Here is a 15,335-nt window from a genome sequence, read left to right on the forward strand (position 1 = left end):
AAAGTGCGTTCACAAAAACATGTACCTTGATCAGGGACCTCAGGGAATTAACCAAATGCCTGCAGTAGACAGTCATAAATCCACACTGGCAATGAGGAAAAACAAGTTTTAACTTTTGGTGATGTTTGCAATAGAATAAGCCCTATGGGAACAAGTGAGTTAAGAGATCTTTACAAGTGGTCATAATAATAAAGACAAAAAGGGCATGCAAAAGGACAACTGCAACTACTGCAGGTGAAGGCTTGAAAAGTAGAGCAAAGAGCCTTAACAGAGAGGATTAGCAGGTACAGGATTTTATTTTGATAGCTCAGTAGAAAACTAGGTAACTGATTTATTCCCTGAGATAACATAAGGTTGATTTCTTTGTCTGTTGTATTTCTGTCATGGAGAAGTAGTGGTGAGATGCATTTATTGTAAATTTCTTTGATAAATTTTAAGGTTAGGAAAACATAGGAAGATGCAGGAAACATGGTTCTTGTAATCCCTAACTAAATATTCAGCACTCTTGTTCTGCACTTTTTGTTTACCATCCAACAGGAATCACCTGTTCCTGTTTTCCTACTTTATTGACTTTGCATTTGTCTTTATTAACATGATCTCAGTCCCCTATCTTGAGGTGATTTTTAAATGTTAGCTCTGATTCCACAGCATCTGATAGGACTTCATGAACAGCACTACTTTCCAACATATTTCTGCTGTAATACACAGCGGTCATATTCTTCATCTGGTCTCTTCTCTCAATTTCTCTGACTGATTTTCTTTGCAATCTGTACAGTCATATGATCCTGAGCTGGAAATGACCAATTAGATCATACTGTCCCTCTTCTTGCCAATGTGAAATATAGTCCCCCAGACAGAAGACATAGGAGATATTAAGCTGAAGCTACACTTGTTTTTTGCCAAAATCTAAGAAGAAGCCTCCCAGTCTTCACTGACTGAAATTTAAACTCTCATCTGTTATTAATACATTTTCAGCAAATGAGTACAAGAACATCTGCTCATGCCCAGTAAATTTTTACTTCCTCCTCTTAAAGCCGATTTCCCTTGTGGACTGATGAGAGATACATTCAACAACTCATTCTGCTGTTTAAAATAACATTATTCCACCGCAGAAACGTTAACTGAAAGTGATGTAGTGATTTCTGTCGTTCATGTTGCTGCTATAAGGTAAGAGGAAGATGTTACCATAAGAAAGTGGGATTTCCATCTAATTTTTTTTTTTAAATCGGAAAGCATTATATAGCGTTCAACAAATGAGTATTTAGTGTTTACATGAAGTTCTAAGCATGTATACACTTTGGAAAAATTAAACATTGTTTTAAAAATGTTGATATCAATGGGATATGATACAGTTTTAGTGGGAAATAGCTTCATATAAATTGCATGTTAAACAAAGAAAAATATCATTGTGGCTTGAGAGAACAGGCTTTTCTGAGGTGAAGTCAAATGTGCTACAATAGTTTTTCAGATTTATACATACATGGACAGATGCCTCATATTTTTCTGTGTAAAACTCTCCTTAACTTGAAGCTTTTGACCAGAAAATAAAAAGAAACACACACAAAAAAACTTTTTTGGAGTCAACTTCCAACAGAATTTAAGTTTGAGAATTTGAGAACATGAGTTTCCATGGCTATGACCTATATTCCCAGCTTTGTAGACTTGCACTACTTGGTGATTACAGTGACAATGAGCTTGTATGTGCATTAATAGACTTTCTTTAGTCCTCTGCAACTGTTTACATGTGTACCAGCAGTTACTCCTGGGTGGGTCATCTGAGTACTGTATTTAAGCCGAATGTGTAACCCAGTTATGCTCTTCATCACGTTGGGCTCACTGTCTCAATTTCTTTTGTCTCACAGCTTTTACGTAGTAAGTGCTCTTGCTCCTTGCTTTTCCTCTACTGTACTCCCATACCTGTGGCTACTGCTCCTTAACTCTGTAACTGAAGATTTTCAGAGGTTTATGTGCCTCCAGTCCCTCCATCTCATCTGATCCCAGCTCATGTTGCAGGGGAAGGATAGTGGTTCAGACTCCCCAACAGAGGTGATGTTTCCGAAAATCTGGGAGTGTTTCTGGAAGTTTAGTCTTCCCTAAAGGGAAGGATCTCTGCTGATCATTACACACACATAGGGGGGAAAATGCAAAGTGCAAGTATGCCTTAGCACCAAAACCGCAGCACGTGCACTGCTTCACAGACAAAGCTCATTGGTCTTAGCCATGCTTTCCTGCCTCTAGTCCAAGCCTTTGCAATCTTCCCCAATGCACTTCCATATCTTTCCCGCAGTCTGTCCTCCTGTCTGCTTCCCATTCTCCCTCCCAACTTTTTACCCTTTTCTTCACAAAAGACATTCGTATGTGTAATTTAGTGAGGTTTCTTTAGAAATGATAATTTGTGCTCATTGAGGGAAAAAGTCTATTTCATTTTCCTGTTTCTGCCAGGGGGTCTGCTTTCCAATATCAGAAGGCCTGTTTGTAGCTCAGATTGAACTCTGAAGAGCTCAGAAAATCTAAAAACCAGCTGTGCAGAAGCCATCTTGTGTAGTCTTCTGCCTCTGCACAGTTATTTTTATAAGTGTTGGGCTCATGTGTCTCTTCAGAAGTTAAATCTGAATATTTGGACCAAGGTTTGTACTGCAACTGCAGTTAGATACTTCATGTGGTAAGTGCTGGGCCTGATCCCCTTTAAGAAACTGCTAATCTGATGGAGTACTAAGAAAATATTTAGGCAGGGCAGAAAATGGGTGCCTAAGGGCAAAGCCCAGAGCAGAAGAAAAGTTTTCTATTTGCTAGTCCAGATGGGCACAAAAGCCCAGTAATAAACTGGGATAATGTACAGCGGGAGCTGTAGCTCAGGGATTTCTAGTTCACGTGATTCCAAAATCTATTATAACCTGGCCTTGTGTCCTCATGGTGTGCACATAGCTGGACTATAGGGCGGGCTGACAAATGGTTTCTGGGACATTAGAAGATAGTTAGATCTTAAAGTCATTTTTAATCCCAGTTGTGACAGAAATTGTTTCTTCGCTCTGTTTATTTACTACCATTGCATGATTTAGTTGAAAACCTTGTTGCTGAAGAATTCTCATTCAATAATATTAAAATATATATTTTCACTATTTTGTATTTCAGAATAAGAGCCAAGGATTGAGCTTTGTGCGCATACATGCACCTTGGCATGTACTTAGTCGAGAAGCAGAACTCCTTAAAATAAAAATGCCCACTAAAAAGGTAAGGCTTATTCTTTCACGTTACTAATTATTTTAGCAGGATTTAATTCAGAATTGGATATAGGGTCAGGATTTCAAAAGAGATTTTTGGTGTGAGCAAGGTGTCAAATTCCTGTTAGCCTGCTTTGAATTTTAGCTTTATTTCACCCCCAACATTTTTTCATGAGGCCAGATTATGCCCTGGAATCATTACCTGCTAGACACTTATATTATTAATTTCTAAAAAGTATTGAATTAGTGCTGAAAGACCCTAGCTTTACACCCATAATGCTGTGCAAATGAAGAAGGGTAAATGCCTGACTGAGGATTGACCATCTAAATATATAGAGATTTGTTTCAGGATTAAGTGACATTGACAATGGTCTTGGTCTTTCCAGGTCTCCTCCTGCAGCACATTTTGAGTATTTTGATATTTTATTCAAAAGGTGTTCTAATACTACTACACGATACTGGAAGAGTTGTGTGGTTTGTGGTGTGTGTGCACATGTGAGAAACAGATGCCTGTGGACCCTTCAGGACAGACCTTCTATTACACATGTATCTACACATGTGGGAGAACTTGGTGGTTCAGATGATCTCTTCCAGCTTTCTGTTCACAGAACTGGTGCTAATTTTATTAAATGGTGCCCATATTGATGCCGATAGAATTTTCTAGTCAAATTAATTTGATTGAGTTAACTTAATGAAAAAAAGTCTGGAAAAGACCAAAGAGATGGCATGTAAAAGAAGAGAAAAACCAAATACCCAAAAAGTTAGGATGACAAAGAATGGCAAAGCTTCACAAGTGTTATGTACTGTAGCTTTTTTCTTTTTTTTCCCCATCTTCCTTTCTCTTTTTCCCTTTAAATCTGCTGGTTAGTAGAGGAAGTGGGAAGAGCAGTAAGCATAGCTGGCCATCTGGCTGGCCATGGAGGCAGCTGGCTGGCAGACGGGGCTCTACAGAGTGATGACAGAGGTGAATTTTAAGGAGGATTTGAAAGCTGAGAAGGTAGTAGCTGTTTGGGTTTTTGTCAAAGAACTTTCCTCAAAGGTGAGGTGCAGTGTGAGAGAAAGTATGATAGCTATTTTTTGCCATAAATTTTCCCCTTTAAAGTCTAGGGATGCTGAGAGTTTGTTTTCATAGTATCGGGAACTTTAGTGAATTTGGACTTGCCCCATTGTCATCAAAATTTTGGCTCACTATCTCCTTTATAGTCCCAGTAGTTGAGAATACCTAGAGCTTTCAACAACATTGCAAATTCTGGGTAGCGTATCCTAAGACTTGTGGTCCTGCAGTGATTCAGCTGTTAGCTAACAACTCCACTGAAGTCAGTGGAGCGGCCTTGGGCTGTTATCAACAGCACTGCTGAACACTTATTCCATTTCATTGTCAGCAGCATTAAAAGACAGACTGATCTTATTTTCTTCTGTTTTCCCCCCTATTTTCTCTATTGATTATTTTTACCCATCGAAGGCTTCAACATTGTTCATATCTCATGATGGTAATGCCTGTCACCGTCAGAAGCTTGGTGAAGCCACTCCTACTGTATTATGTTTGCATCCCATAGAAAAATCCTGGTTACTTGTATTCAACCTTTGAAAACAAGTTGGTTTTAGACACCTACTGTACCTCCATCCCTTCCAGCATATTGGTGGAGGCATAGGCCCTTTCTAGAAAACAACCTGAAATCTCTGACTCCCCTCTTTGATCGCTTTCCAGTTTCTTTCCCTTTGTATATTTTCAATGCCTGTTTTCACTTCTACCTCCTTCTTCCCTCATAGGAATTTTCCCCTCCTAACATCTTGTGGATAAACTGAAGTTTTTCTACACTATTTTTATACACTATTTTAATGTTGGAATTCTGCCATCATATTGTTCAGTCTGTGTAAGATCTGTCCAGGAGCTGGCAGTCTCTAATGGCCATCCTAGTTGCTGACAAACAGTTCAACATCCCCTCTCTCCTTTGAATGAGAGAAAACGCACAGAATAAATCACAAGGCCCAAATCAGGGCAAACTAGGCAAGATGGGGGAAGGGGAGTGGTATAGTGGCAGGAGAGTCAGTAAAACACCGCTCAAGTCAGGATGCCTCCAGCGGGTGCATACAGCCAGGGGAGACAGCCTGGAACATGGCTATGGAGGCTCCTCTTGCACCTCTCCTGGGAAGCTTACATGCTTGACTGGCTCTCTGGAATGCCTGTATAGCAATGCACGCAGCATGGGGAATAAACAGGAAGAGTTAGAGATCTGTGTGCGGTCGCAGGGCCATGATCTCATTGCAGTGACAGAGACATGGTGGGATAGTTCACAGGACTGGAATGCTGTCATGGATGACTATGTGCTTTTTAGGAAAGACAGGCCAGGAAGGCGAGGTGGTGGAGTTGCTCTTTATGTGAGGGAGCAACTAGAATGTATGGAGCTCTGCCTCGGGGTGGATGGAGAGCAAGTTGAGAGCCTATGGGTAAGGATTAAAGGGCAGGGTAACATGGGTGACACTGTTGTGGGGGTCTACTACAGGCCACCTGATCAGGAGGAAGTGGTCGATGAGACCTTCTACAGACAGCTGGAAGAAGCCTCCCGATCACAGGCCCTGGTTCTCATGGGAGACTTCAACCACCCTGATATCTGTTGGGAAGACAGCACAGCTAGGCACAAACAGTCAAAGAGGTTCCTGCAAAGCATTGATGATAATTTCTTGACTCAGGTGGTGGAGACGCCAACGAGGAGAGGTGCAATGCTAGACCTTGTACTAACGAACAAAGAAGGTCTAGTTAGAGATGTGAAGGTTGGAGGCAGCCTTGGCTGCAGTGACCATGAGATGGTGGAGTTCAGGATCCTACGAGGAGGGAGCAGGGCAATGAGTAGGATTGCAACGCTGGACTTCAGGAGAGCTGACTTTCGCCTCTTCAGGGACCTACTTAGGGGAATCTCCTGGGGTAGGGCCCTAGAAGGAAGAGGGGTCCAAGAAAGCTGGTTAATATTCAAGCGTCACTTCCTCCAGGCTCAGGATCAGTGCATCCCTCTGAGGAAGAAGTCCAGCAAAGCGGGCAGGAGACCTGCCTGGATGAGCAAGGAACTCCTGGCAAAACTCCAACAGAAGAAGGAAGTGTACAGAATGTGGAAAAGGGGACAGGCCACTTGGGAGGAATACAGGGACATTGTCAGAGTGTGCAGGGATGCGACGAGGAAGGCTAAGGCCCATTTGGAATTAAATCTGGCAAGGGATGTCAAGGACAACAAGAAGGGCTTCTTCACATACATCACTAGCAAAAGGAAGACTAGGGAAAATGTGAGCCCACTGCTGAATGGGGTGGGTGCCCTGGTGACGAAGAATACGGAGAAGGCAGAGTTATTGAATGCTGCCTTTGTTTCAGTCTTTGCTGCTAAGGCCAGTCCTCAGGAATTCCAGACCCTGGGGACAAGAGAGGAAGGCTGGAGAAAGGAAGACTCTCCCTTGGTGGAGGAGGATCAGGTTAGAGATCTTTTGTGCAAACCTGACATCCACAAGCCCACGGGCCATAATGAGATGCACGCACGAGTGCTGAGGGAGCTGGCGGATGTTATTGCTAGGCCACTCTCCATCATCTTGGAAAGGTCCTGGAGAACAGGAGAGGTGCCTGAAGACTGGAAGAAAGCCAATGTCACCCCTGTCTTCAAAAAGGGCAAGAAGGAGGAGCCAGGAAACTACAGGCCTGTCAGCCTCCCCTCCATCCCGGGAAAGGTGATGGAACAGCTCCTCCTGGAGTTCCTCACTAAGCATCTGGAGGACAAGGTGGTGATCAGGAGTAGTCAGCATGGCTTCACCAAAGGGAAATCATGCTGGACCAATCTGATAGCCTTCTCAGATGGAATGATTGGCTGGGTAGATGAGGGCAGAGCAGTGGATGTTGTCTCCCTGGACTTGAGCAAGGCTTTGGACACTGTCTCCCATCACATCCTCCTAGGCAAGCTCAGGAAGTGTGGGTTGGATGAGTGGACAGTGAGGTAGGTTGAGAACTGGCTGGATGGCCGAGCTCAGAGGGTTGTGGTCAGTGGCACCAAGTCTAGTTGGAGGCCTGTAGCTAGTGGCATCCCCCCAGGGGTCAGTCCTGGCTCCAGTCTTGTCCAGTGTATTCATCAGTGAGCTGGATGAAGGGACAGAGGGCACCCTCAGCAAGTTTGCTGAGGATACTAAACTGGGGGGGAGTGGCTGACACACCAGAAGGCTGTGCTGCCATTCAGGGGCACCTGGACAGGCTGGAGAGTTGGGCGGAGAGGACCCTCCTGAAGTTGAACAAAGGCAAGTGCAGGGTCCTGCACCTAGGGAGGAATAACCCCATGCAGCAGTACAGGCTGGGGGTTGACCTGCTGGAGAGCAGCTCTGCAGAGAAGGGCCTGGTTGTCCTGGTGGACAACAAGTTAAGCATGAGGCAGCAATGTGCCCTTGTGGCCAAGAAGGCCAATGGGATCCTGGGCTGCATTAGGCAGAGTGTTGGCAGCAGGTGGAGGGAGGTGATCCTGCCTCTCTGCTCAGCCCTGGGGAGGCCTCTCCTGGAGTACTGTGTCCAGTTGTGGACTCCCCAGTACAAGAGAGACATGGCACTCCTGGAGAGAGTCCAGCGGAGGGCTACAAAGATGATGAGGGGACTGGAGCCTCTCTCCTCTGAAGAAAGGCTGAGAGAGCTGGGCCTGTTCAGCCTGGAGAAGAGAAGATTGAAAGGCGATCTCATCAACGTGTACAAGTATCTGAAGGGGGAGTGTCGAGAGGATGAGGCCAGTCTCTTCTCTGTGGTGCCCAGCAACAGGACAAGAGGCAACAGGCACAAACTGAACCACAGGAAGTTCCATCTGAACCTGAGGAAAAACTTCTTGACTGTGAGGGTGACAGAGCATTGGAACAGGTTGCCCAGAGAGGTAGTGGAATCTCCTTCGCTGGAGATATTCAAAACCTGTCTAGATGTGATCCTGGGAAATATGCTCTAGAGGGCCGTGCTTGAGCAGGGAGGTTGGACTAGATGATCTCCAGAGGTCCCTTCCAACCTAAACGATTCTGTGATTCTGTGAAACAGAGAAAGATCGTAATCTCGGGAAAAGGTCATAGAAAATATATTAATGGCCTAAATTGTCTTTCCATTTGTAGTGGCGTAGCTAGTATATGGTTCATCATACAATTTTAAGTCAAAGGCTAGGAGGAGCTAGACTATTTGGTATTTTGTTTGCTGTTACACTGTCATCTGTGGCCAATGTGCTGTGAAAAACCACCAGAAGTGAAGTTAAACCCCCAAAGCAGTAAGCAGCTCTCCAAAATGAAGGAGGAAATAACGAAAAGAAAGTCCATAGCAAAAGTCAATGTAGCAAAAGTTAGAATTAAGCAAAAAAGCTCTTAAGCAGAGCATGGCAATCCAGTAAGGTTTGGATTCATGTATACTCCAAATCATAGTAAATCAGCATGCCTTATTGGAGGAGTTAACTGTGTTCTGCTGCTTTGCATATGTGTGCACAAGCACTCGTGCAAACATACATTTACAAGTTCATATTAATCACTGCAGTTCCAGCCACATTATACCCAAACCAGTTGTCATTGGTATATTCAGTGCATATTGGTCCATATGGTTTCCTACTTTGTGATACATATTTGTATGGATTATACACATTTGTAGTTATCATTTACATTAACAGAAGTTAGGGGCCCAGACTGTATTTAGTTTTGGCATTTACTTGTGTTTCTTCGTCTTTTTTCCGTGTCCCATCCCTTTCTGGGAAAGGGACCAAAAGTAAGTTTATATTGGAGACAGACAAAAAATTCCCAATGTTGCTCCAAAGGCATTGCTTCAAGCTCAGGAAGCCTGTGCTCGTCCCTGGCAGCTCCAAAGACGTACCAAGAGGGGCAGCGCTCTCTGCCTTTCTTGTTTGCATACTCCTTCCCTGAACTTAAGTTATAAGCATCTATAGGAGACAGCAGATATGGGATATGGGCTAAATAGACCTTTGGCCTGCTATACAACAGCCATTCTTATTTAAATCGTATTCTCCCTGGCATTCCCTCCCTACCAGCTCTGTCCCATCTTTAGTATCTTGTTCTTCTGCCAAATGGGACAAAAAGAATAGACCCACTATGCTAGATTTCCACTATCCTATTTGCACACTGTAATGTAAATACCCTTGTGCAAACTAGATCTCCTTTGTGTCATAAACGCAGTGGAAATAGGCTGGACTGTAGATGAGCTCTGACCCCTTTCATTAGGGCCAGAGATAGCATGCTATTCCACTAGACATAAAATCATTTGATAACATCTAAATATATAGACAAAATTACTTCAATTAAACTGTATATATTAGACATTATAAATAGCATCCCCTTATTTAAAGTAACAAATTTCTGTGAACCAATCAGGTCCGTGCATACTTCATATTGAATATGATTGGCATATAGTGGACATTTACTGAATAATGGGACAAAAGTTCAGAAAGGAAACGGCAGTGCAGTCACCGATCAGGCAGTTATGAACAACAGTGTTCAGGTTAATACCTATAATTTATTCTAGATGTGTGGAAAAAGGTGAAATATGTCAATAGTTCCCTATAACAGGGAAGCCAGATCTCAAATTTCCTGAAGATTCACCCCAGGGGATAAATCGTTTTGTATAACAGAGTATCGATATGACATTTTTAGGGAGAAAGTTGTTGGCAATTATTGTTGACTACGTTATTTTCCAATTATCCCCATTGCATAAATAAAATGCAACTATTTAAAGGAGGCATGACAGGGAAATTATATTCTTGTCTTAAGATTTTGGAATTAAGGACAGTTGGGAAAGGAATTTCCTGTGACGGGAAAAAATATCCATTTTGAAATTCAGAAACCTTGTATTTTGGGGTTTTGGCTATAAACATTGAAAAATTCAGCCAGGAACCACTAAAGAGAAAATTCTGGTTTTGTTCAGAGAGCCAAAAGATTATTTTTTAAGGGGCGTTAAATGTATTTTCTCTGATGCTATTTTGTAATTTATTCAAGAATCCATTGAAACCGTAAACAAAGCAATGTCAATGAAAAATATTAGACCATCTATAAACATGACGAATTGGATACAAAAAAAAGCCTTCAAATGTTCAATTTTAAAACAGCTTTCAAGACAAATTACATACTGAAAAAAATCCTTTCAAGCAAATTAACTATATGTACACTTCTGCATATGAGAAAGCAATTATTTTTAATATTGTAACAGCTAAGTGAGAATGGGCCACAGTCACATATATTATCTGTATCCCAAATAACTGCTTTAAATCGGAAAAAGACTGCCTGAGATTGTAAGGTGCCCAACTTCAGTTCTTTAAAAATATCATATTTTGCTGAAGGTAGGGGACCAGCAGTTTAAAAAATCATGATACTTTAAAGTGCTTCATTTCAATCAGTTGAAATCAAGAATATTTATTTTATTTTGGGGTAGACTTCTTCAGCTGTTATTTAAGAAATGTTTAAGGTTCATTTAATTAATTTGGTATTTAATCAGACTGCAAATAAACTTACGTTTTCTCAGGTTGTCTATGCTTCATTAAAAGAAAAAAAGTAAAACTCATGTTGCACATAATGTTACGCCAAACCCAAATGAAAGAATTATAATGAATAACATATTCAGACATCTGCCTTGGCAGTGATTTCAGAAGTTCATTTCATCCTTTTCATTATGTTCAGTACTAATTCAAGCAAAATGAGGCATCAGTTTATAACTTAGCTATAAACCTTTTTGCTGCTTGCCTGCATGGCAAGTAAATGAGGCTACAGACACATGTGCGCCCAAGTTGTCACCTGTATGTCAAATAAGTTAAGCCCTTCCTTAGCTTTCAGGCTTTGGCCTCTGCTTGTCCATACTGGATGTTTGATCATTTGTACCCTTATGTTCTCTTTTGGAGCAAACTAAGCAGTTCCTTTTAGAGGAAATCTGGAAGGTTCAGGGGATAGTTTGATCCAGGAGCTACTACCTTGTAAGAAGAATGGGCAGTGCCTGTACCACGTTTGGGTCTCTCTACGCCATGCAGTTTTCCAGTGCTGTCCTAGCAGGCCCTCTACCTTCAACTGCTCCAGTGACCTACCCTGCTATGCTCTAGAGCATATAGCACAAACTCTGCATGTCATGGTAGTAAAAATGCCACTTTAGGAACTGTGACATATTATTTCAAACACTTTGAACTGAAAAAATCCCACAAAAAGTAATAATGAAAAGTAATTCTGGCTGCAGAAGCACCTAAGGTGTCCTAAGGAAACCCTGGTACGTAGTCTGCTGTGGGGACAGGGCAAACCCGAGCAAGTGCGGACTCTTGTCCGTTTGCATCGCTTGGCACCTATCCCACCGAGCAACCCATCCCCATGGGAAATCTGTTTAGGAGTGTTGATGTAGCCTAAGAGAACCAGAAGGGCAGCAGCTTGACGTTTAAGCAAATATTAGGAATTCAGCAAGTTACGGTTGTTTCCACAAGCTACAGTTTCCTGTCTTGACCCCATTTAACTTTTCCTTTCCTATAAACATTTCATGGTTTGATTGTCAGCTAACAAATGGTAAGTATCCATCTCTACCACATGCTGGTGCAGGCACACACATGCTGGTGCAGGCACACGCATGCATAGCTGTCTGTCTGTCTCTTCTTTTCCTTTTAAAGACAGACAGGGCAATTCATTCTCTGCCTGGGACTTAACCGTCAGTGATAGTTTCAACAATGGCAATGATAACATCATCTCAGTCTGAAGTGCATGCTTTAACCCTAGGTTTCTTCTCTGTGAAGCCCTGCAGTAATGACTGCTATTACTACTTTAAGAGAAACTCCAAAAAACTATTTTATGCCCATTCATTGGATTTGCTTGTATAGTGAACTGGGTAAATACCTTAATATCCCTGGTAAGCTCCCTAATGCTTCACATCAGTCAAATCAGCAAAAGCTAGTTCCTTGTGCTTGACAGTGCCATGCAGCCAAGGGCCTGGCACTCTCACTCCTAATGGCATGTGTGCCCTCAGGCCTCGCTAGCAATTATTACCTACTAATAATTTATTCTGTCTGTGCAGCATGATTGCCAGTCGGACCAGCAGGTAAAGGCTCTTCCTGTTTTGTCTGCTCCCTCTTTTCCCGAGTTACGGCTTTTAAATTCAGAGTAATTCTTCTGCCTTCCTTTTGCTTCCCTACAGCTCCTAGTTTAGATGAGTTAGTGAGGATGTTTCTCATACTAACATTTCTACACTGAGTGTTCTTCTGGAAGTAGCTTCTGAAGGACAAAAGCTTCCCTTTTCTTGCTGAAACCCTTAGAGTTCAGGTCCTTTCTGTTATATGGGAATATACAGATTTAAACTCATGTGTAGCAAATTCTTTACTGTCCTTTTGGAACTCACATTAACGTACGATATTTTATTTCCTCAGATGTATGAAATCAAAGAAGAAGGGGGAATACTCAAGAAGCTAAATGAAGTATGGTGCAAATTAACTGAACCTCTGCAACCCCAGGTGCCACAACAAGACAATACCAAGATGAAAAGTCTGTCCTACCCATTTTCCAGAGAGAAAATATATTTGTGAGTGCTTTGAATTGTGAAGAGCAAAGAAAGCTATAACCTGTCATTTTACTATTGTCATTTTTTCCTCCCAGTATGTGAAGCAAAGGAACATCAGTGCAATCATGCTGCATCATTAAGGATGCAACATTTCTGGAAATCCTGACGAAATATCCAAACTGGCAAATTATTCCTGGATAACATTTCCAAATGATAAAAGGATATGTCTGGGTTGACCTGGATGTATTGTAGCCTGAGGAAATAGATTTAAAGTAAATTCACGTTCACTGACACTGAATTCAGTTTCAGTGGATTTACAGAAATATAAGGTTGCACAAAATTCCTGTCAGTGTTTAACTTGCTTCTGTTGGATAAGGCACTTGAAGCAGTGTGACAGGTAAAATGTCCATGTTTTTAATTTGAGGTGTAAAAAATTCGTCACCATAGGAATGATGAATTGGACAAAGATATTGCCACCTGTTTTGAAAAAGAAAGAGCTAGTAGAAACGCGGTAATATTTTTCTTCTTGATGGGTTTATTATAGTGATTAAAACTTGGCTAATAATATACAGATAAAGAATTCCTGCCATCTGCCCCTTCATTCAGATAATACTTCTGGACCTGGTTTGATGTTAAACATTTCTTATTTCTTCATGGTTGGCTCCTTGTATTTGTCTGATAAATAAAATTTAGTAATAAATATGATGAACCACCACATGATTTATTGTCCTGTCTGACAATTTTCATTAACAGTGAATATAAGTCAAATCGATTGAGGGGAATAAACTGGCAAAGCAGATTTCACATACAATAGTTTTAAGATTTTGGGGAATGTAGAATGCCAGTGGAATGGTTAGATGAAAAAGTGCAATGTTGACTGGTTAGTCACCTGGAAAAGAGTAATGAATACTTGCATTAGGCTAATTGAAACCTGATAACGTTCATAACCACAGAATGTTTAATGGAGGGTATTTTATAAGGAGAGTTGAAAAGGTCAGCTTGTGTAAACAATAGACAGGCTCTCCTTACCCAAAAGGCATTTTATTATAGTTAATATTTTTATGCCCAACATCATTGCAATCCAGGCAGAATTCAGCATGACTAGGCCTTAAAAGATTTCATTTAGATATCAAGAGGTACTCTATTTCATGCTATCTTATTACACCTCTATTTCCTTTAAACTTCTGTTTTTATTCCTTACTATAGTTTCTAAATGAATTCTAAATTAAATTGTTTCATATCCTCTTATCCATTAGTACTGCCTCTGAAACATAACTGATTTTCTTTTTCTTTCAACATTCTTAGGTATAACATTAAAGACAAAGACACTTTTTTTGACAATGCTACTCGCAGCCGAATAGTAAGTAAACAAAAGTGACATATCATTGAGGGAAGACTTTTTGTGCTGAATGGGATTTGCTTCAATAGTGAGTGCCTTTTGCTACTTTGCTAATTTCATCAGTATACGCATTTCCCAGTTCCTGCAAAACCTTAAGCAGTCATAAGAACATAAGAAATGCCCTCCTAGAGCTGGCCAATAGTCCGTACAGCCCAGTGGGAGTAGGAGATATTGTGTAGGGCAACGCTACTGAATCCTGCCCATTGTTAAAAGTGGCCGTTGAGCCCTAATTCCTATTCTTTAACCAGATTTTAGTCCATAAAAGGACATCCTATGGAATCCTGTAGATACTTATTAGCTCAGTAATCTTTGATAAGAAACCTTGTATTAGTACCTGACATCCTGCTAGGTCTCCAGCAAGCTAGTGAGGCAAGATTTCTCTTTACAGATGCTAGGCTGATACCTCCCCAATATGCTACATTCATCCGTATGCTCACTCAGGTTTCACAGATACAGCTTATTTGCTAATCACTTCTACGTGCATCTTCATGTTATACTTCCAAATGTGAATGTTAAATATTCTGTTTAAGATGCTTCAATGACTAAAATATGGAGTCAGATTCTGTTGCCATTTTCTTCTCATTCTACCTGAAGTCCTTATACTTCTTATACTTCAGGTAAAACTTAATACTAAATTTTACGGGGATGTGACATAGCAGGACTTAGCCTACAGATGTTAGGGCCAGATAATCAACAGGTTCAAATTGCCATAGTATCATTAGGTTCGGTGGCATTCTTTAATCATTTTTCTTCACTTAAAATTCTTAACTAGAGAGGCCCCAAATCATATATTTATGTGTGAGTGAAACATACAATTTAAATATAAGTGTAAATGAACTCTACAGTGACCGCTTATTTCTAAGCTTTATTTTATTGCTTGCATTGTGAGGAAAAGAATGCTAAGGACAAGTTAGGTGTTATATCCTTGCTCTTCTTTTCCACAGGTACGTGAAATTTTGAAACGCACACCTACAAAGGCCAGAAACAGCATGGGTAAGAGGGAGGGAATAGAATTATAAATGTTGTTTTGAAAGAAATTGTTTAGGTATCTCACTGAATATTTATTTATCTAACAGAACAGAAAAATATACTGCCACTTTTCCACAAAAATAGATATTGAAACAGGTGCATTTTCTGAGGAATAAAATCAGACTTTCTGATCTACCGTTTATGTAAGACATCGGTAATGGGAGCTTGCTTTTCATCCCTACAG

General features: G+C 41.1%; 1 protein-coding gene across 2 annotated transcripts in view; it reads left to right on the forward strand.

The window, feature by feature from the left end:
• Positions 1 to 15,335, forward strand: part of ANO2 (anoctamin 2) — a 212,167-nt gene that overhangs the window by 40,292 nt on the left and 156,540 nt on the right. For both annotated transcript variants that reach the window (XM_068953763.1, XM_068953769.1), the window contains 4 exons: positions 3,133 to 3,231; positions 12,593 to 12,744; positions 14,029 to 14,083; positions 15,067 to 15,115. In XM_068953763.1, the coding sequence (XP_068809864.1) occupies positions 3,133 to 3,231; positions 12,593 to 12,744; positions 14,029 to 14,083; positions 15,067 to 15,115 (355 nt within the window). The remainder of the gene's footprint in view (positions 1 to 3,132; positions 3,232 to 12,592; positions 12,745 to 14,028; positions 14,084 to 15,066; positions 15,116 to 15,335) is intronic.

This window comes from Struthio camelus, chromosome 1, assembly GCF_040807025.1.
Source record: "Struthio camelus isolate bStrCam1 chromosome 1, bStrCam1.hap1, whole genome shotgun sequence".
Taxonomy (NCBI): Eukaryota; Metazoa; Chordata; class Aves; order Struthioniformes; family Struthionidae; genus Struthio; species Struthio camelus.